Here is a 23,945-nt window from a genome sequence, read left to right as displayed (position 1 = left end):
AACAAAATTGTTTTCAGCTTCATAACTTTGCTCAATTCCATTTTATAAGGCTTTTAAGCTATGCAAATACATTTCCTAAATTTTGAAAAAAAATTGATATGGCTCAAGATTCTATTCAAATAACAAGAATTGCATTATCAGAACTAAAGAAAGAGAAAAAGCAACTAGTAACTGAAAATTAAGTTAAAATGTTGTTTTGTCAAAATTTCAATAGGTATAGACCTGTCATGTAGGCAAATTTCAGGGCCCTCTAGAGGGAGAAGGAGTGGAGGTGGGTACTTTAAAATACCTTCCCGGGACATACTTTAGCCTGTAGACCTATTCCTGAAAGTTTCATTTGGTAAAATTCAAGTTAATTGACTTCTTGCTATCTCGGAAAGTTTCATTTTCCTTACCTAAACCCTTTTCAAGATAGCAAGAAGTCAATTAACTAGAATTTTACCAAAGTTGGTTTAGAATATGTTCCATTTATCCCCATTTGCCTCATCCTTCAGGGCGACCACAGCCGAGACACTTTTTTTCCGTTTTTTTTTGGCCCTCCTGGAAAGTTTCGAAAATGGCGTATGTCGCCTTTTAATTATCACAGCCGAAGGTTGACTGAATAAAGAGCGACATGTCTCGTGTATATTGTTTTAAATTTATTTTTTCCTTCTGGACATAACTTGTTGAAAAGATGGGCATTAAGGTTTTAGAGAGGGTTCATACTAACAGGAACAAAATTCCTAGTGCTCTTTTTAACGAGTGGAACCCGTGTAAAAGTAACCTAAGATTCTTTCAACACCCCATGTACTCTTGGTCATAAATCGTATAAGTATTTTTATTATTATTTTTCTTTTTTAGCTCGGATTACAATTTTAGGAGAGCCAGTTCAATAAGAAGTGCAGAAAGTTCTAAGAAATATGCCTCCAAGGGTGACATAACGAGTGAAGCACAAGGGTTAAGGCCACCAAATTATTTAGGCTAGTCGTATAAAACAGATGCTCCGTATATGCGTGTTAGTAGAAAAAATGAACACGTTAGATCTTGTTGAAGTCAGGTTCATGCATGAATGCCAAACCTGGACGATTGAAGGAGTCAAAGTAAGACCCTTGAAGTCGCAAAGGAACTGCACCAGGTCTAATGTTTTCTGTTTCCTTAATAACTGTCATCACCAAAAATGGCAATAAAGAATGCTAGAGATTTCTGATCATAGATCTGAGGATATGTAACGCAGGCGTCCCAATGTTGTCAATTCGTGAAACTGGGACGGGGGAAAATTTGTCTTCACATATCTGGGATGAGGCAACTTTTTAGTTTTTTCCATTGTTTCAATGAATATACTGACAAGAAGCATTTTCAGTGAAAATACCAAAAACGGTGTGCTTTCAGAATATAGGGGGGAGACAAAAGATCTAGGGGACCAATGTTAAGAAATCTGAGACCAGTATTAAGATATGCACGCCCAAATCTAAACACTTGTAAATATTTCACAAACCCTGATCATAAGACACGTTGATTGATGTTGGTCATGAAACGATTTTCATTGTGTATACTTAGGAGGCCATAAGTTAATCTTTCGCTTCAATCCCCCCCCCCACGCCCCATCCCAATCTTAAATTCTCGTATAAATATTTTTATCACATTCTATTTATGATGTCAGTTATCATTGAGGAATAGTCCTAAATTATATTAAGAATCATAAATCTTCCTTTATGAATGTCTTAGATCAAAGCACACTAGGTACGTATAATTTACGGATGATGTCTGATTTCCTCCTAAAATGCCATATAACCAGTTTTTGAGCATGCTAATTACAAATCTCAGTCTAAATATTGCAACATAGGAGTCTAAAATCAAAAGATATTATGGTTTTTTTTTAATGGGAATTATATTTTCAACTGATGTGGTATGGAAGTATTCTTGAGCTTGTCTTGTAATCATTAAAACCAGGAAGACACTAATGCATATTTTATAAATTTTGGATATGCTGAAGAATGGTGCATTCATGGTTTTGCAAGAATCTTCATTCTGCACGATTGGAGGGCCCTAGACTTAAGGCCCATTATGTGATGGAGGGCCCATCACATTTTGACTTTGATCTGATGCCATATGTAGGTGTTGGATTGCTGTGGGACTTATGCAGCTCGGAATGATTTGCACAATTTTACCCCTTAAAAAGGGCACTAGTACTTTCAATCACGGTCTAAAGGCCCTTTCTCCGAGTTTCTATGACCGACAGAAATGATACAAAATTGAACTACAGTTCTTTACAATGACTACCCCTAATCGAATCATTCAGACCCCCCTCTGGGTACCCAGGGGCTACGAGCCTCCACGCGTGGGAATTTTTCATCTCCGAGGATATACCTTACAGCTTCAGTGCACTTCATAAGTAACAAAAGACATTGCTCCACAGCAGATTAGTGATTTCTAGCATGTATTTCAAAAATACTTTTTCAGCTCGATGACTTGAATTGATTTACCTTACAATTATTTGCTAAGACCTTTTCACATCGAATCATTCAGACCCTCTCTAGAGCGTAAGAGAGCTACGGTCTTTCACACTTGCATGCAGAAGGAAGGAGGAACTTTGTCTATCCAAAGCTGAATCTGAAAGTTTTAATCCCTTTTTTAAGCAACATATGACATAGATCCACAACAAATTGGCAATTTCTACCACGTTGGACCGCAAAAAAAATTTTAGGCTTGAATAGGGTATAGATCTTGCTGAATGAGAATTTACTTAATCGATTTATGGTAATAAAACTCTATTCTTATAGCCCTTCAGTTCCAGAGGAAATCTTATTACCTTTCTAAAAATTCTGGATAAAGTCATGAAAGAATCTGCAAGAGCGTAGGCTATAGCAGGATTCGAATGGACGCGGGGGTAAAACACACTGAGCCCTCCTGTTCTAAATCCTGCTATTGCTGCCCCTTTTCTGGTGTCTTTGAATTGAGATTTAAACAAAATTGTAGGTAGGTATGCGTTTATTTCATCAAATAAAAATTACTAAAATTGCACTTACAATCAATAATATACTGCTCAATTTAGGGACCTAAAATGTCCCTGTTTAGCAGCAAAAATACAACAAATAAATGATAACTATTCATTCAAAATCAAAGAAATACGCAAAAAAAAAAAAAAAAAAAAAAAAAAAAAAAAAAAAAAAGACGAAACACTATACAATCTCTAAGCAGACATCTCTCATCATAAAAAAAGAAAAAAAAGGGATAAAAATTTAACCAATATAATTTTTAATTTATTCAAAAAAAAAAATTTTTCTTACTTTAAATAACATAAGATTTTCAGAACACCTAACACTCTCTGGAATTGAGTTCCAAATAACAACACCTACATGTTTAATCATAAACCCAGATCGCGTTGTATGCCTGATTTCACTAGTCAGCTGATCAGAGCTCCTAGTAGAATAATCGTGATAATTTGAATTATATCGATAAAAACTTCTAAAATATTGAGGAGACAATCCATTTAAAACCTGGTATACAAAAATTAAAATCTGTTGAGATTTAATAAAATCGATATTCAAAATATCTAAATCTCTAAAACTATCTCTAGTACTACCACACGCAAGATACTCACCCAAACTTCTAATTGCCTTATTCTGCATAATCTGGACCCTTTTTACATGACTAGAAAAATTGCTTGCATACAATGGACAACCATACACTAAATACGGATGTACAATTGAATAATAAATTGCTTTCAGGACATGTAAAGGAAAAAAATTATGAAATCTTCTTAAAATACCGACTCCGCGAGCCAATTTTGAAGATAAAACTTTGCAATGATGAATCCAACTAAAATTTACATCAAAATAAAATCCTAGATATCTACATTGAAAAACCTGACTAATGGAAACACCTTGTAAAAGAATACTATGACAGTTATTTACAACTTTACCAATACGACTAAATATCATATAATTAGTCTTCTCAGTATTCACTGCAAGAAAACTATGCTTTGTGAACTGAGATAAATTCTCCAAAGCTACATTAGTTATCTCTATAAGATCTTCGACAGCTGTGTCATCTGCGAATGATGTAACTACGGCACCAGGAATGTAAAAACGCATTTTATCCACGTATATAAGAAACAGTAAAGGTCCTAATACCGAACCTTGGGGCACTCCACAATTCACATTGAAGGGTTTCCCTACCACATCATCTATCATAACTTTGATGGACCTACCATGCAAGTAAGACCTAAACAAATCCAAACACTTCTCACGGACTCCCAAACAAGCTAGCCTACTTAACAAAAGATTAAAATAAACGGTATCAAATGCTTTTTTAAAATCTATGAACATAGTAAGAGGGATAAGATTCCTTTCTAGGGCACTATTAACGCACTCCATTAGATGGTATGCCGCATGAACAGTTGAATATTTTGTTCTGAAACCGAACTGTGACTCACTTAATATTCCGAGCTTGTCTAAATATTCATACAGCTGTCGATGTACTATTTTCTCGTATATCTTTGAGAATAGCGGTAACAAGCTTATAGGTCGATAGTTCGTCATATCTTGCTTATTGCCTGATTTGAACAGTGGTAGGACCTTTGCTTGCTTAAGCGCTTCAGGGAATTGGCCGACTTCAAGTGACAGGTTAACGAGGTAGAGAAGACATGGTAGATTAACCATGTCTTCACCATGTCACAATTAACAATTATGACGATTAACAGCCTGGTGTCTTTCTTCTCCAAAGGCCATACACGAACAAGATATGTAAATTACTGTTGGTCCACCAGGGATTATGTATTCCATTAAAAAGAAACCAAAACATGGACTTTGTCAGCGTAACCAAACTTTTGAAGTAAAGCTCATACCTTTTACTACCGTTGTACTATCAAAATTAATTGGTTTATTTGCTACCAATTTTGATTATGACATTACTATTTTGAAATACTTTCCAACTGACCGCTTTTTTTTGCGTAATGTAAATGTTACGGTTCAAAATTTTTCACCACTCTATACATTAATCAGCTTACTTTAAATTCACCTAAAAAGTGCCATAGTATACAAAAAACTTACACCATAATTACTCAGGAGCGGTCGACGGGACATCAACGAAGCTTCTCCATTCGTCCCGAAGCATTGCCGCAACGTGACATCATCCCGCTCATTTACTAACAAGGTCTCAGGCATTTTCAGATTTCTGTCGTAAGTTTGCAGTAAGGAGTTTTTTGGATAACCTCATCTTTGTGGTCTATCTGGTAACCAATCATAAGCTGGCCGAGGAAGGCGGCTAAACTTGATAGAGCAGCGGTAAAAATACTTGCCTGTAGCCGTGGTAGCTCAGGTTTGAATATCAGACAAGAAAAATTTATCTTAAAGATAAATAAAAGTTTTTTAGTCTTGGAGACAATTTGAGTCCCGTGTTCATGTGGAAAATTTTACATTGGAAGGACCCATCAACAACTAGGGGAACGATTGCAAGAACACAAAATTTCAATAGATAATTCCATGAGACTGGAAAATAAAAATGACAACTTTGATTCAGCTCTGGCCCAGCATATATACGAAGATCCTGACCATTTAGTTTTTAAAGAGGCAGTTGATATAAAAAAAAATCATATAAATAGAAATTTGGCTATAAATAGAGACACGGGAGATATTTCCTTAAGCCCAATTTATAATTATTTAATATTAAAAGACTCTATGAATATTTTCGCCCAGTCTAATATAAGACAACCTGTCCGCATATCTAACGAAAACCGAAATTGTAGACAGGCGAAATCTGTTGCAAGGCAAAGGATACTTATTCAATCTAATTGGTAACTTCTCCTTCCTTGATTTCAAGTTGGTTTTTGTTGTTTGATTCAGTGTCTTTTTCCTCTCGCGCAGTTCACTTAAAAAGGTTAGATTTTGCTGTTGTTTCTTCTTTGTTTCTTTTATTCCTCTTTCTTCTTTTTTTGAGCACTGAGGACGACTTGGCGGAGGTCCTTGTCAAAATATTTGCTTGTTTTTCATATTTTGCTACTGGCTGATAAAATCCTCGTTTTCACCTATTCGTTCTTTCTCTTTTCATTTATTATTTCCTTTCTTTGTTTTCATACGTCATGCATAGCCAGTATGGTCTCAGAACGTATATAAAACAAATGCTTTTGTGCAGTACTGGATAGCTCAGGGATAAGAACACTTGCCAGAGGCCATAATAACTTATGTTCGAATATTAGATAAAACAAGTTCATGTCTTAGAAAAGAGTAAAAACTTTTCAGTTATAGAGGAGACAAAATGTTTTTAGTTTTTTTTTTTTTTTTTTTTTTTTAATTTACTAAAATAGACTGGACTAAACTGGATCATATTGACTTTTGCGCCCTCTTTTTCAGTTATGTTCATAGATTGTCAAGGTTTTTTTTTCATTTTTAATCCATTTAGAAAGAAATTTTAAGAAAATAATTTTTTTTTATTTTAATCAAAAGTGAGCATCCAACTTAAAAACATACAGTAAATATGCGGGCCTCCATATACAATTTGGAAAAAAAAATTGAAAAAGGAAAATTAGCTAAAAACCAGCAAAAAATAAGGTGAAAATGCCTGGCATCAAATAGCATAAGAACGACTTGCTATATTCTGAAGATGTGGTTGTCTTTAGGAATCGACAGATAGTTAATATTTGAATTTGAACGGATTAAAAGCGTTCGGTTTCACGCAAAAGCAAATTAAGGGGGAAATGGGTAGCGTGCATGAAGACACTATCCATCCTATTTCATGATGAAAATATGGGTGTCAGAGTTTAAAATGGAACTAATGAATACAACTGATGACCCTTGCTCTAGGGAAGTGACTTCATTGCCTTATGATTCGTCTTGTAGGGCACCGCATGGTTCTTTCCTCGTGACACGGCGCACCATGAGCATCGTTAACGCCTTGTAGATGTGATTAAATAAAGGAGCGACATGAAAATTTAAAACGAACAGAAATTACTTAGTATATGAAAGGGGCTGCTTCCTCATTAACGCCCCGCTCTTTACGCTAAAGTTTGGCTCTTTCTCTCAACTCTTCTTTTGAAAACAGTAATAAACTTTAGCGTAAAGAGCGGGGCGTTGATGAGGAAGCAGCCCCTTTCATATACGAAGTAATTTCTGTTCGTTTTAAGTTTTTAAGTTTTTTAAGTTTTTCGTTTTAAGTCAAACTTAAACGTAAAGAGCGGGACCTTACTTTCAGTTGAAAAAACTTGTTTTTTTTATCTAATTTCTGAACGTTTTAGAATCAATGCATGTTTTGATTTTGGCTCTCCACAGAGGAATAATTAAAACGAAATTTGCATATTTTTTTTATTTTTTTGGCTAAATGGCTTTCTCATAATTTTGATCGAATGATTTTGATAAAAACAGAGCAGGGGAGGAACCCTAGTTGCCCTCCAATTTTTTGGTTAATTAAAAAGGCAACTAGAACTTTTAATTTTTTACGAATCTTTTTATTAGTAAAAGAAAAATTTTGTTCCAATTCATTAAGAATGACCCCTGAATCACAAAAGCCGTAAAATAAATAGTTGACATTACTAAAAATACTTTAGCGTAAAGATCGAGGTATTAGGAGGAGGTGAGCCCCTCATATGGGTAATAATTTCTGTTCGTTTTAAGTTTTAATGCTGCTCCTTACTTCCAGCTGAAAAAAAACTTTTTCATATATATTTTTTCATTGTTTTTTATAAGTAATGCTAGTAAATCCTGCGCTCCCTTCATGGAAATTTTCTTCCCCCATGGCAAATTCCTCGATGGAAAGTTCCCCCAGCATATCCCTCTCTTCTCAACCCCTCCCCCAACCAAAAAATCCTCCTGAAAACGCCTGTACACTTCCCAATAACCATTACTATATGTAAGCACTGGTCAAAGTTTGTAACTTGTGGCCCCTCCCACGGGGACTGTGGGGGAGTAACTCGTCCCCAAAGACATAGTTATAAGGTTTTTCAACTACGCTGATAAAATGGCTATCTCAGAATTTTGATCCGCTGACTTTGGGTAAATAATTAGCGTGGGAGGGGGCCTAGATTCCCTCCAATTTTTTTGGTCACTTAAAAAGGGCACTGGAACTTTTCATTTCCGTTAGAATGAGCCCTCTCGCAACATTCTAGGACAACTGGGTCGATACGATCACCCCTGGGAAAAAAACAAAAAACAAACAAACAAATAAACACGCATCCGTGATCTGCCTTCTGGCAAAAAATACAAAATTCCACATTTTTGTAGATAGGAGCTTGAAACTTCTACAGTAGGGTTCTCTGATACACTGAATCTGATGGTGTAATTTTCGTTAAGATTCTATGACTTTTAGGGGGTGTTTCCCCCTATTTTCTAAAATAAGGCAAATTTCCTTAGGCTGGAAACTTTTGATGGGTAAGACTAAACTTGATGAAACTTATATATTTGAAATCAGCATTAAAATGCAATTCTTTTGATGTAGCTATTGGTATCAAAATTCCATTTTTTAGAGTTTTGGTTACTATTGAGCCGGGTCGCTCCTTACTACAGTTCGTTACCACGAACTGTTTGATTACTCCTAAAATGTTTGAAAAGTCAATCAATCGTGATGAAAAATGGCAAATGATAGTTTTTTGGAACTGCAGGGACTGTTTACATATTAAAAGGACGTTTAAATAATCCGTTAAATAATATTGTCGGCTTTAGAAAGATCTATGGTTGTTAAAAGTAGGGCTTTTCAACCAAACCCCGTACACGTGGTCAGGATTCAGTCTTAAATTCAGTTCTCTCAAGTCTAGATTTTACTTAAAATTTTGTGGCTTAATTCTTTGTTGGGTAGGGTTTTTAACTTAGAAAATAATTAGACAATTTATAGTATTGACGGAATATTATTTTTACGCTGAGATCTTATAAAGTAGACCCAACTACCCATTAAACTCAGTTCTCCTGATACAACCCATTTTAAAATCATGAAGAACAAAACCTTGCTGAAATGTGTAATAGAACATGGAAACTCGTTGCTCACCAAGGAAAATTCACAAATTTACAAAATAGAGTTATATTTTGACTGAAGGGAGTAGATATTCTTCTTTGGAGAAAAATGGAGAGAAACCCAAGCTGCATTCGTCATTTCTAGAAGAAAAAAAAGGAGGAAAAATGAAATTTCACTTTCATTCAAACGATTTTTTCTGGCCGCTTATCGGATCATCCTCTCAAATCAGGCAGAATAAGCCCTATACTTTATACCAGCCTTTTTGAAAGGTTGTGGAACTGAATCCGATGATTCAGCCAAAAAGCCTCTTCTTTTAAATCTTATGCTTCAAGTGTTCTTACTGCAGAATTTTTTTTTTTCTGTCGTGGAAATTCGTGACATCTTTCCGACTTTCCAGAAACTCCGGACAGAGTTTTAATTTAGGATTATTTTGGATTTCCCTGGACGCCTAGACCGAATTATGCTTATCTTTTCTAATTCTCTTCCCCAATCAAGATGAATACGCACCATACTTCATACGAGCCTTTTGGATAGTTTGTGGAGCTGAATACGATACTTCGGACAAAAAACCTCTTCTTTTTAATCTGATGCTTGAAGGGTTTCAATTACCGAATTTTTTTTTCAGTTGTAGAATTTCAGAACAATTCAGCAAGTCTCCGAAACCTCCGAACATAAGGCCTAGCCAAAGTCCAAAAATTTAGCTCCCTAGTCAATTCTTTTTCTTAGGCGGCAAGTCGGTCAAATACAAAGGTATCAATTTTCTTCGTCGCTTCAACTAAACAAACATAAGAGGGTTGAACTTAAGGGGGCTTCTCACTCAAAATTACGACTAGGTCCAGGTTATCCTTGGCTATTCTTCTTGTAATTATTTATACAATTGAATTTTGTATATGTATTATCAACCAGCAGTTTGATGTCTGTACGCTACTTATTCTATAGACTCTGTTTAAACAGGCTACAACTAGATAATACTTGACTGAATCGCTCCTGAACAATCCCAGTGGTTAGTCCCTTGGTGTAATTTATGCATTCTCACACGCTCCGATTACGGTTGGATCTAGTCTTTTGAGGGAAATTTTTTACCTTGGAACACAAATATTTAAAGTATTTGAAGGGACTGCAGCCAGAAATTATTTATATAAATATGTTTCTGATTGTTGAATAGGCTCTATTTTTTGATACCCCACAGCAACAGTGTCAAGTATAGCAATCTAGAATGCAAACCCGAAACAGGTTTTATAATTATTTTGGAACTACAAAAAAAAATAATTGTCGGCTTTATTATTTGATTAGATCAAAATATTCACCAGATTTTTCTATTTTTACTGATACAAAAACCGTCGAAATCACTAATTCAGGAACGTCAGGCAAACTCCAAATGTTTAACATGGGAGGTATAGGAAGATTCCTTGAGAGTGTGTCCTGCCTTATAATTTGGGATTTTTCAGGATGCATTGACGCCGTTCCTCTATCTTAAAAGTTACTTTTCAGGGCTTGATTTACTTAAATATAAGCCCTTTGAATATCAACTAGAAGTCTATCTAATGACAGAACTCGATATAATTTTGTTTACAGATATGATTAATGCACGTAAAGTATGAATTATTATTATTTTTTTTTTTTTTTTTAGGAGCTGGAACTGCTTCATCGTCTGGAAAGTTGTCTTCAAACAGAAGTGGAACTTCCAGAAACACTAACACAACGCGACCTCTTTTGAAACCTGTAAGCATTATATTTAATAAGTTTTGAAATTAGCAAAACAGCCGCCTGGAGGCTGCTGAACTATTTATTAAAGTCATATATATACATATATATATATATATATATATATATATATATATATATATATATATATATATATATATATATATATATATATATATATATATATATATATATATATATATATATATATATATATATATATATATATAAGGGAAAATCGAATCGATATTAAAGTCAGATTTGAGACAAGTTTCGGTCAAATCAAGTTTAGTTCGACGTAACCTAGTTTCGAGTTGCACGATGCTTCGACCAAAGCCTCGTCTGTAGATAAAGTAAACTCCCTTGACAGTAGACGACTAGAAGAGCTTATAAATTTCTTTTCAAGTTTCTAGCATAGGCATGGTCTTATAATCGAAGTTCAAAACCGAGTCGATATTCAACTCGAATTTGAGTCAAGTTTGGTTGAATCGATTTTAGTTTAACCTAGTTTCAAGCTGCACTATGCTTCAACCCTAGCTCCATCTCTAGGTTAACTCTAGTTTCTCTAGGAACAAACTCCTTAAAAAAAAAAAAAAAAAAAAAAAAAAAAAAAAAAAAAAAAAAAAAAAAAAAAAAAAAAAAAAAAAACGAGAAAAGTTTATCCATTTCTTTTCAAGGTTGCCTCCAGATTTAAAAAAAGGCTAAAACGAAATGACACTGTTTCCATATAAATTTCCGGTTTTCAAACCAGGGTTTAATATTCACCTATCAAATCGCCTAATCTTCGTAGCTTTATTCTTATCAATAACGTAAGGTGACATTTCGAAAGTTTACTTCCAAGATAGCTGATGCCCGAGCCCCACCGTGGGGTTGCACATGTAGCAAAAAAGATTAAGATTTCTGAATGATTATTTACCTTGGTTTTAATGTCACACTTATACTAGAGAAGTTGACAATTGAAATAGCAAAAAATTAGTTTGCAAAGACTTTGTCAACACTAATTTGTCCTTAATTATTGCACGCTAGTACTACCTCCTTATATTGTTTGCCAGGTTCATCTTAAAAATGGGAAAATTACTTTTCTGAGCTTCAATATTTAGTAATTAAAAAAAAAGATTAAGTCATCTTCACTCTGATTAGATAATCATAAATTTTACGCTTGAAAGTTGAGCAGCGTTCAGCGTGGTTTTACAAGCGGGATTTATAATTGGTGCTGCAGTCGTGCGCATTATTACTAATTTTTTATTGAAAAGATCGGATATAGAACTGAAAACAAGAGAATACAAAATGGTCGCTTTTTGTATTCGATAGTTTCCCACGTGCTAAGGTAAGCATTTCCCACGCGGTAAGTTTCCCACGTTTTCCTGACAAGGAACAGCACAGCATAGTTCCTTTCTCTAACTTGGATCCAGTTTCTGGTCATTGAAATCTTTTAGAAAAACTATAAATTTGTGTACTTAATTAAGTATTTTATATATTGATAATTTAACTTTAATATATTATAATACATTAAATTATAATAATAAATATACGTTTATTTAATAAAATATAAATAAATAATAATAAATAAATATATATAATAATATTTAAATAATATTATTTAAATATTATAATAATATTATATATTTATAATATTAAATATTATATAATATTATATTTAAATAATAAATAATAATAAATAAATAAATATAACAATTAAATTATATAAATAATATATACGTTTAATAATAAAATATACGTTTATAATAATAAATATATTAGTATAAATTAATATTATAGATTTATTTAATCTATATTATTTAATCTTTTATTTAATCTTTAAAATTTATTTAAATTTTTAAAAACTACAATTTTTTGTGTTGACTAATCAACAAAAGGAAGTTAATCAGAACATCTTGCACACAAGTTTTTCTTTTGTAATGTAAATGCATCGTTGATTACATGTGAAAAAAACCCGAAGAACGGTGGACTATTTCTTTCCCATAACTGTTTACTTAACAATACCTGGCCTGTTTCCATATTTAATAGTTTTCTGAGTGAGTCGGCAATTATTTCAAGCATTTAAGACCATTCCTATTGCTATTAATTAAGGAAAATTAAAATAATTACGAGAAAAGCATGCAATAAAGGTTAACAGAAAGCACAGTTAGTTGGTACAGCAGCAGATTGACTTTAGCACAATAGGGTCAGAATATTTTTTGGGGGCCCTCCCCCCTACCTGCTTCCTGAAAATGTCCAAAGACAAGGACAATTTTAATACCCTGGTGGGGAAGTTCTTTAGACAAATCCTGGGGGTGAAAATTTCTAGGGGTTCGTGTTTAGTTTTAGCTATGCTGGATGTCGTGGCGACAAAATAGCGGCTGCTCTTGTCATTGAGCTAAATTGAAGCTTATTTAATATTGTGTCCATCTGAAGAGCACGAAAAAGCGAGCGCTTATCGGCAGTTTTATCGGCTGATCTGCACCAAAATGCAGATCAGCCGATAACGTCTTTTGGATGCAAACGTCATCTGGATGATGACCTTCTGGAGCAAGTCAATTTTTTAGGGAAAATGTTAGCTTTTCATATGAATAACCAGGGATCATCCAAGAGGGGCGTAAGGGAATTCAAGCCCACAATTTCACAAAAGCCACTTGTTTTACAAAACTGTGTTAAGATGCTTCAGGAAAATAATTACTGGCTTGTTTAATTGTGTGTTTTGTTTTCTAACAAAATAATGTTCAAAATTTTCAAATTTACAAAAATTGTAAAATTTTCAAAATATAATTTGTATATTTATTCTAACTTTTAAATGTGTCCTGTGTACGTGATGAGGGAAAAGCATACCCCCCTAAAGAAAAAATCCCCCTGTTTGGGTTAAAACTGGACTCGTACTTCCCTCAAACCATTCATAGTGCAAGGAATATTTGACAAGATTTGGCAATGAAAAGGGTTTTCTCTACTGGTTACCACTTTAACGCTATATAAATTTAATTAACGATATTATTTAACAATTTATTTAACAATATAAACTGAAAATGTAAAAATTTTATTATGTTAAGCTAATATAATTAAATCAAGGCCTTTGTTTTTTCAAATAATTGTTGCTAAGAATTAAATTTTAGCGCAGAGTCAAGGACTTTGGATGACAACTCCTTATATTTGCGATAGTCAAACAGTTCGTGGTAACGAACTGTAGTAAGGAGCGACCCGGCTCAATAGTAAACGAAACTCTAAAAAACGGAAATTTGATGCTAAAATATACATCAAAAGAATTGGATTTTCATGCTGATTTTAAATATATAAGTTTCATCAACTTTAGTCTTTGTCATCAAAAGTTACGAGCCTGAGAAAATTTGCTTTATTTTGGAAAATAGGGGGAAACACCCCGTAAAAGTCATAGAATCTTAACGAAAATCACACCATCGCATTTGGCGTATCAGAGAACCCTATAGCAAAAATTTCAAGCTCCTATCTACAAAAATGTGGAATTTTGTATTTTTTGCCAGAAGACAAATCATGGGTACGTGTTTATTTGTTTTTTTTTGTTTTTTGTTTTTTTTTTCCCAGGGGTCATCGTATCGACCAAGTGGTCCTAGAATGTCGCAAGAGGGCTCATTCTAACGGAAATAAAAAGTTCTAGTGTCCTTTTTAAGTGACCAAAAAAATTGGAGGGCACCTAGGCCCCCTCCCACGCTCATTTTTTTCCAAAGTCAACGGATAAAAATTTTTAGATAGTCATTTTGTTCCGCATAGTCGAAAACCGTTATAACTATGTCTTCGGGAATGACTTACTCCCCCACAGTCCCTGGGGGATGGGCTGCAAGTTACAAACTTTGACCAGTGTTTACATATAATAATCGTTATTGGGAAGTGTAGATACGTTTTCAGGGGGATTTTTTTGGTTTTGCGGGTGGGGCTGAGGGGAGGGGGTTATGTGGGTAAATCTTTCCTTGGAGAAATATGTCATGGGGGAAGAGAAATTCAATGAAAAGGGCGCAGGATTTTCTAAAACTACTATAAAAAAACAATGAAAAAATAAACATGAAAATTTTTTTTCAATTAAGGAGAAAGTAAAGAGTAGCATTGAAGCTTAAAACGAACAGAGATTATTACGCATATGAGGGGCCCAAAATTCACTTTTTATGCTAAAGTATTTTTAGTAATTTCAACTATTTACTCTACGGCCTTTCTGATTCAGGGGGTCATTCTTAAAGAATTGAGACAAAACTTATGATTTAGTGTAAAGAGCGAGGCATTGACGAGGGTACAAACCCCCTTATATACATAATAAAAATATAAGAATATAAAAGTTTGTTACGTAAGTTAATTCTTAAGTTACGTATATTTTTTACTAATAGAAACGTTAGTTAAAAACTAAAAATTGTAGTTGCCTTTTTATGTAACCGAAAAATTGGAGGGCAACTAGGCCTCCTTCCCCACCCCTTATTTCTCAAAATCGTCTGATCAAAACTAAGAGGAAGCCATTTAGCCAAAAAAGGAATTAATATGCAAATTTCATTTTAATAATCTGTTAATCTGATTCAATACAAAAAATTCAATAAGATTGGACAAGTCCTATGGTGGAGAGCCAAAATCAAACATGCATTAATTCAAAAACGTTCAGAAATTAAATGAAAAAAACTAGTTTTTTTACTGTAAGTAAGGAGCGACATTAAAACTTAAAACGAACAGAAATTATTCAGTATATGAAATGGGTTCCCCCCTCTTTAACGCCTCGCTCTTTACGCTAATGCTTTTAATTGTTTTAAAAAGTAGAATTGTGGCAAAGAGTCAAATTTTAGTGTAAAAAGCGAGACGTTGAAGAGGGGACAACCCATTTCATATACTGAATAATTTCTTTTCGTTTTAAGTTTTAATGTCGTTCCTTACTTACAGTTAAAAAAACTAGTTTTTTCATTTAATCTTAGTTTGAATCAGATTTTACGTTGTTTTTACTTGTACTACTCAATTCGAAAAAAATGGTTATATATTCGATTGGTTTGTGTATAATATTTTACTCTGATTGATCTTAAATAAAAAACGGAGATCTGACATTTTCCCCCTCCCTCTCCCTCTCTACTTACGCTAAAGTTTTTTTGTATACCAATGGCTCGATAATCGAAGCCTCGTTTAGGAGTTTTTATGGAAATTGGTATTAATCAAGTGACATATAGCGATCGCAAATTATGTCGGTCTATCGGTCGATCTGTCTATCTGTCTGTTCAGGTTTTGCTAGTTTAGGCACTTCCAGATAAGCTAGAACGATGAAATTTGGCAGGCTTATCAGGGACTAGACCAGATTAAGTTAAAAATAATCGTTTCCCCGATTTGAACATCCGGGGGGGAGTGGGGGACGGTTAATTAAAAAAAAATATAAAAAATGAGGTATTTGTAACTTATGAACGGGTGATCAGATCTTAACGAAATTTGATATTTAGAGAATAATGTGTCTCAGAGCTCTCGCAATTACAAACTGGTTTCCAATTACTCTTCTTGTCAACTTTTTTAAGTATCTAATTAAATAAAAAAAAACTAGTTTTTTTAACTGAAAGTAAGGAGCGACATTAAAACTTAAAACGAACAGAAATTACTCCGTATATGAAATGGGTTGTCCCCTCCGCAGTCCCACGCTCTTTATGCTAAAGTTTGACTCTTTGCCACATTTCTACTTTTTAAAACAATTAAAAACTTTAGCGTAAAGAGCGTGGGACTGCGGAGGGGACAACCCATTTCATATACGGAGTAATTTCTGTTCGTTTTAAGTTTTAATGTCGCTCCTTACTTTCAGTTAAAAAAACTAGTTTTTTTTATTTAATTTCTGAACGTTTTTGAATTAATGCATGTTTGATTTTGGCTCTCCGCACATAAATTATTGAAATGAATATTAATTTTTTTTTGGCTAAATGGCTTTCTCTTAGTTTTGATCGGACGATTTTGAGAAATAAGGGGTGGGGAAGGAGGCCTAGCTGCCCTCCAATTTTTCGGTTACTTAAAAAGGCTACTAGAACTTTTAATATTCAACGAACGTTTTTATTAGTAAAAAATATACGTAACTTAAGAATTAACTTACGTAACAAACTTTTATATTCTTATATTTTTATTATGTGTACGAGGGGGTTTGTACCCTCGTTAATACCTCGCTCTTTACACTAAATCGTAAGTTTTGTCCCAATTCTTTAAGAATGACCCCTGAATCAAAAAGGCCGTAGAATAAATAGTTGAAATCACTAAAAATATTTTAGCATCAAGAGCAAGGTATCTATCTCCTCCTAAATACCTCGCTCTTTATGCTAAAGTATTTTTAGAACCCCTCATATGCGTAATAATATCTGTTCGTTTTAAATTTCAATGCTATTCCTTACTTTCATTTGAAAAAACGTTTTCATGTTTATTTTTTCATTTTTTTTTTTATAGTAATGCTAGAAAATCCTGCGCCCTTTTCATTGAATTTTTCTTCCCCCGTGACATATTCCTCAAAGGAAAGATCCTCCCACAAAGCCCTCTCCCATCAACCCCACCCCCAAACCAAAACATCCCCATGAAAACGTCTGTACACTTCCCAATAACCATTACTATATGTAAACACTGGTCAAAGTTTGTAACTTGCAGCCCCTCCCTCAGGGAATGTGGGGGAGTAAGTCATTCCCAAAGACATAGTTATTATGGTTTTCGACTATGTTGAACAAAATGGCTATCTTAAAATTTTAATCTGTTGACTTTTGGAAAAAAATGAGCATGGGAGGGGGCCTATTTGCCCTCCAATTTTTTGGTCACTTAAAAAGGGCACTAGAACTTTTCATTTCCGTTAGAATGAGCCCTCTCGCGACATCCTAGGACCACTTGGTCGATAAGATGACCCCTGGGAAAAAAAAAAAAAAAAAAAAAAAACAAATAAATAAACACGCACCCGTGATTTGTCTTCTGGCAAAAAATACAAAATTCCACATTTTTTAGATAGGAGCTTGAAATTTTTGCTATAGAGTTCTCTGATATACCGAATGCGATAGTGTGATTTTTGTTAAGATTCTGTGACTTTTAATGGATGTTTTCCCCTTTTTTCCAAAATAGGGCAAATTTTCTCAGGCTCGTAACTTTTGATGACAAAGACTAAATTAATTGAAACTTAATATTTAGAATCAGCGTAAAAATTCGAATCTTTTGATGTATCTTTTAGCATCAAAATTCCGTTTTTTAGAGTTTCGTTTACTATTGAGCCGGGTCGCCCCTTACTACAGTTCCTTACCACGAAGTGTTTGAAAAGAAAATAATTCGGTATTTCGGGGCTTCTGACATTATTACTCCTTTGCGGAAGTTAGGCTCAAAATTGAAAAAGGATTATATTTTTTCTCTGGGCCCCTTCCACCTCTTAGTTCGTTTATTTTCCCGTTAGTTTTCACCTGTTTTCGCTTTATAGTTGTGTTATCTCTTAGCAGTTCTTTCGTTAGTTGAGTTATGGTTGTGGTATACATGTTTTATCGCTCGTATAGTTGTGTTATTTTCAAATAATACTCCATAATAGAGAGGCTCCGAACACCCAGCATTGTATATTAAGCTCTTAATTTGACATTTTTTTCTAACGTGACCAGATTCGTCCTGCGCCCTTTTCATTGAATTTTTTTCCCCCATGGCATATTTCTCCAAGGAAAGATCCTCCCACATAGCCCCCACCCTCAACCCTACCCCCAAAACCAAAAAAATCCCCCTGAAAACGTCTGTACACTTTCCAATAAACATTATTATATGTAAACACTGGTTGAAGTTTGTAACTTGCAACCCCTCCCCCAGGGGCTGTGGGGGAGCAAGTCATCCCCAAAAACATAGTTATTATGATTTTCGACTATGCTAAACAAAATGGCTATCTCAAAATTTTGATCCGTTGACTTTGGGAAAAAAATGAGCGTGGGAGGGGGCCTAGATGCCCTCCAATTTTTTTGGTCACTTAAAAAGGGCACTAGAACTTTTCATTTCCGTTAGAATGAGCCCTCTTGCGACATTCTAGGACCACTTGGTCGATACGATGACCCCTGGGAAAAAAAAACAAAAAAAAAAACAAACAAACAAATAAACACGCACCCGTGATTTGTCTTTGAGCAAAAAATGCAAAATTCCACATTTTTGTAGATAGGAGCTTGAAACTTCTACAGTAGGGTTCTCTGATACGCTGAATCTGATGGTGTCATTTTCGTTAAGATCCTACGACTTTTAGGGGGTGTTTCCCCCTATTTTCCTAAATAAGGCAAATTTTCTCAGGCTCGTAACTTTTGATGGCTAAGACTAAACTTGATGAAACTTATATATTTAAAATCAGCATTAAAATGCGATTCTTTTGATGTAGCTATTGATATCAAAATTCAATTTTTTAGAGTTTTGGTTACTATTGAGCCGGATCGCTCCTTACTACAGTTCGTTACCACGAACTGTTTGATTATAGTTAAAAATCATTTGACCCATCGTTTTGAGAATTTATACTTTAAAATCGGACTATCATTATGCATCAAATTACTTGGAAAGGCATTTTTCACTCTCCGCTGATTTAAGATTCCGGGTAAATTAATATCTTCTATTTGTTTAGTACTAAAACTTACAGATAAATATAATCTATTATCCTTATTAACAATCTTTTTTTAATATTTTTTTTTAGCTAAAATACAAACTACATCATAAATTAATTTAGTTTTAGAGTTTTAGTTTTAGTTTTAGAGCTGTATTATTTTGTTGGAATCCATAATGATTTATTAAGTTATTGCTTGATAATTTATTTAGAACATTTTATTATTGGGTAAAATTGGGTTAAGCAAAATGGGTTATCTGGTTGTCAAAAAAGTTTATTTTCAATATGTCAAGAGTGGTTTTGGGGATCGAGTTGAAAATTTCAGGAGGTGTGTGTGAGGAGGGGGGTGAATTGGGCAAGTAAACTTCAAATTTCGTGATGAAGAGGGGAGTGACTAAATATTTTGGCTGTTAATCCGCCCAAAAATGTTTTTACTATAAGCTTTTAGGACTCTAGCCTCTTCACGGTGAATTAGCGATGAATATAAGAAAAACTCTATGGATACCCAGATTATCGATTAGCGTATTTGCTATAAGTCATTCAAATGATATGATCCGAGAATATTTAGATTCTCTGAGAGAACCCGAAGCCCAGTTGAATGAGACAAGAGATATTAAAAAGAATTTACTAGTCGATGGCTCTCCCTATGGTCAGCTCTGTAGCAATAGCCTAATCTTAAGCAGTTTTCGGCCTTATCCTTTTAAAATGAAATTAGTATTTTTCAAATATCTTAAGTTTTTATATGGTTTCCCTCTAAGCACTCGCAATACATCCTTGAAAACTATGAATAGAATTAAAGGCCCGCTTGACGTAATAACCTTAAAATGTAATAAGGTAAAAATTAATTCCGTGACAGAAATCTATTTCGTTTTTTTTTAATTTAAAATTCACATGCATTATTTTTTTCGCCTAATTATTTTTGACATGATTTTGTCGCATTTGCCATTTTGAGTTTGTTACTTTATTTTGGTCTGATCAGATTGTTCTGTTATATTTACTCCTCAATTTTCTACGAGGGAAATAAAATTATAATAACAATTTCATGGTTTAAGTTTGATTAATGGTCAGATTTTGATACGGTTGTCTAAATGAATAGAAATAAATAGGTTCTGTTGATGCACCTTTGTGATCAATATTTTGCTTTCCTGGAGTTTTGATTTCTGCTTACAGGGGTCTCTTTACTTATAGTTCATTATCACGACCTATTTGATCCAAAGGTATTTTAAGCGTGAGAAAAGTGTCCATAGCCCTCGGCCCAAGCTGTCTACGTTCAATTTTAATTTTCTTATAATAATTTTCTAAGAATGGTAACCATCGCTGAAAAAGTCCACCCCTTAAAATTTCTAGCAGGAAATTTGAATCAATTTCAGACTTAGTTTCAAGTTGTTGAATGAATTTTTTTTTTTAGGAATATTGTTTTTACGGGGCGTCCCCCTATTTCTTCACCTCGTCCCTTATCCTTCTCGTTCGTTATCATGACTTGTTTGTTCCAAGGCTATCTTAAATGGGACGTCAAGATCATCCGTATCATGAAAAACAAACAAATAAACACGTATCTGCGACCATCCTTCTATGACAAATTTTGAAATTTCATATGTTCATACTTCAAACTTCTGCTGCGAGGCTCTTTGATATATTAGTAGTAGTAGTAGTAGTAGAACAATTTTATTAGAAAAAAACATTTCTTAATCAATAGCACAACATAAGCGAAGCTTGCGAGGCTGTGCTAAATTCAAAGAAAAAAAAGAGACAATATGGAGAATAAGAAGTTATGGAGAATGAGACCATATACCAAGATCAACAAAAAACAAAAAAACATAAACAATACACTCCCTTGCGTGACCCCAAGACAACAGCAAAAAAAACAAAAAAAAATACATAAATATTACAAATGAATAAGCTATGTAAAATTTATATTAGTTAATCAGTTTCAAAAGCATACCTACCGAGCAACTCCACACGTAAATCAGACTTAAACTGGTCAAGGCTACCTATTTCCTTGATATCTATACTCAGTTTATTCCAAAGTTTTGAAGCTCTGTAAATAAGTGAAAAAGAAGACCTACTTGAAACTAATCGAGGAACCTCAGTATTACCTCGTATCCGAGTATTGTGGTGGTGAACATCAGACCTCTCACAAAATATTCCTGTAAAACAATCGGGAAGGCTACCTCTGTAATACCTATATATAAAAATCAACGTATAAAAATCACGTAATCCAGCTGCAGGCATTATATTTAAATCACTATACATAGACCTCAAAGACTCCAGATTCCCAACACCACAAAAAACTCGGACAGCATTATTCTGGATCACACGGATTGGATGAACTATCGAAGGGAAAGTACCAAGCCAAATCGACGAGCAATACAAAATGTACGGGTGAATCAGGGAAAAATATAACAATCGTAGAGCATTTGAGGGGAAAATATGTTTTAATTTGCGCATGATACCTAAGTTACGTGACAATATTTTCGAAACTGACTTCACATGATCTTTAAATGATAGGGTTTCATCAACATTGATTCCGAGGTATTTGGTGAATCTTGTTCGTTTAATAATTCCCCGCTCCGAAATTATTTCCGTAAACCAAGGGTAAAAATTCGGAGATCGAGAGAAAATAACAAAATTTGACTTATCTATATTCAGGTCAAGGTGGTTTATTTTAAGCCATGTACATATCCTGCTCATTGCTGCATTTATCGTTGACATGAGCAGTTCTTCTGTAGGGGCAACACACACCAAGGTTGTATCATCAGCAAATAAGGGCATAGTAAGCTGGGTCTTACTCGTACCATTGTCAACAAAGTCGTCAATTCTGGGCAGAGCTTTCACAACATGCGGTAGATCATTAATAAAAATTAAAAACAGAGTCGGACCCAGTACGGATCCTTGGGGAACCCCCCAATTAACAACATTTTTACTAGACAAAAATCCTTGTAAATTGACATACTGCTGTCTATTTTGAAGATAACTCCACAGCGAACTCAATGTAGCACCCCTTAATCCATAAAATTCACATTTTTTAAATAATATTCGATGGTCAACAGTGTCAAACGCCTTAATTAAGTCCAAAAAAACACCAGCTACCCTAAGCTTTTTATCAAGAGCATCATTAATTATAGTAGTAATAAATGAAATCGCCATTTCTGTTGTTCTGCCCTTCCTGAAACCAAATTGATTGGTATGTAGAAGTTTATGACGCTCCAAATGCTCATAAATTCTAATATTAATACATTTTTCTAAAACCCGTGAAACAACAGGTAAAAATGAAATTGGTCTATAATTCCCCAGATCATTCTTATTACCACCCTTAAACACAGGAGTTATTCTTGCAATTTTAAGACAATTGGGGAACTTCCCTTGCTTAAAGCAAACATTAATAAGGGACGTTAATATATGTGAAATGCTTGGAAACACGGCTTTTAAAACAAGAAGGTTAATGGAATCACTCCCAGCCGAAGAACTTTTCATCTCAAAGATAATTTTACGAACTTCATCATGAGTGACAGGTCTCAGATACATTGATACATCGACAGAAGTACCCATAAAAGTCTCAAGCGGAGGATCATTATCAGAAGCTACTGTAGCACGAGAAAATCGAGCCCCAACAGTTGCAAAATGTTCCGAAAGGGCATTACAGATTACAGCAGGCTCATTCGATTTTAACCCATCACTTGCAGTAACTTCGTCAGGCAGAACCGGATCTGTTGAAGATATAACACTTTTAATAATTTTCCAAGTTTTAGCTGGGTTACCACTAGCATCTTTAAATTTACACTCAAAATATTTTTTCTTCGCGTTTCTCAAAAGTTTATTAAGAGCATTTCTATAATTTTTATAAATTCTTGTGCAAACTGGATCATTTTCATTCCTTATTGAATCCCTATATAACTGGTCTTTCTTATTTATGCACCGCAGAAGACTAGGTGACACCCACGGCTTTTTGGGCATCTTTTTCCTTGACCTTGTCCGATTCACTACACAAGTTTTACTCAAAATAGAGATCAATGTATCATAAAATCTTTGAAAACTTATATTTATATCATCTAGATTTTCAACTTTATTATTCCAATCAACATTAGAAATCTCTTGTTTAAACTTTTCTAAGTTACCCTGGTTGAGCACAGGTAACATACTCATTTTCAGTCTAGGACCTTGCAGCCTCGGAAAACAAACTTTAAAACTTGCCGAAATCCCAAAATGGTCAGAAACATCAGTAACAATAACCCCTGGATCTGAAAATTTAGAATTAGAAAGAATATTATCAAGTAGCTTTGCCGTTAAAGTGGTAACACGCGTACAAATATTGATAGTGGGAAATAAACTATATGACATGCAAAGCTGTAGGAAATCTATAGGAGTATTCGAATTCATATCATTAAGGTCAATATTAAAGTCCCCAAGCATGAAGAATGGGTGCGAACCAGTAGGTAGTTTATCCAACTGTTCCTCCAACATATCAAAAAAGGCCGGTATAGACCCAGATGGTGGTCTATATAGTACAACAACATAAACATCTTTTGGCTTAAGCCTGAGCTGAAGGATAAGTGGCTCAAATAACATCTCGTGAAACAGCACTAGATCACTTCTTACCAAAACCTCGATATCGCTCCGTATATAAGCTCCAATACCTCCATGTTGACGAAATTGACGATTCCTATGATAAAATGTATACCCTGGAATATCCAAGAGAGCAGAGTTATGCTCATTTAGCCATGTTTCTGTGAGACCAATAACCTGAAAAATGGAAAGTTCACATATCTCGCTTATAAAATTAAAAGATGAGTTC

At 34.2% G+C, this 23,945-nt stretch overlaps 1 protein-coding gene across 1 annotated transcript in view; it reads left to right on the top strand.

The window, feature by feature from the left end:
• The window catches only part of LOC136035296 (WAS/WASL-interacting protein family member 3-like), a 51,890-nt gene that overhangs the window by 14,384 nt on the left and 13,561 nt on the right, over nucleotides 1–23,945 (top strand). Inside the window, exon 2 of the mRNA XM_065716988.1 lies at nucleotides 10,547–10,638. Within this exon, the coding sequence (XP_065573060.1) occupies nucleotides 10,547–10,638 (92 nt within the window). The remainder of the gene's footprint in view (nucleotides 1–10,546; nucleotides 10,639–23,945) is intronic.

The sequence above is a fragment of the Artemia franciscana genome, chromosome 14, assembly GCF_032884065.1.
Source record: "Artemia franciscana chromosome 14, ASM3288406v1, whole genome shotgun sequence".
In the NCBI taxonomy this organism is placed as follows: Eukaryota; Metazoa; Arthropoda; class Branchiopoda; order Anostraca; family Artemiidae; genus Artemia; species Artemia franciscana.
The sequence above is the reverse complement of the archived record's forward strand: the minus strand, read 5'-3'. Positions and strand labels throughout refer to the sequence as shown.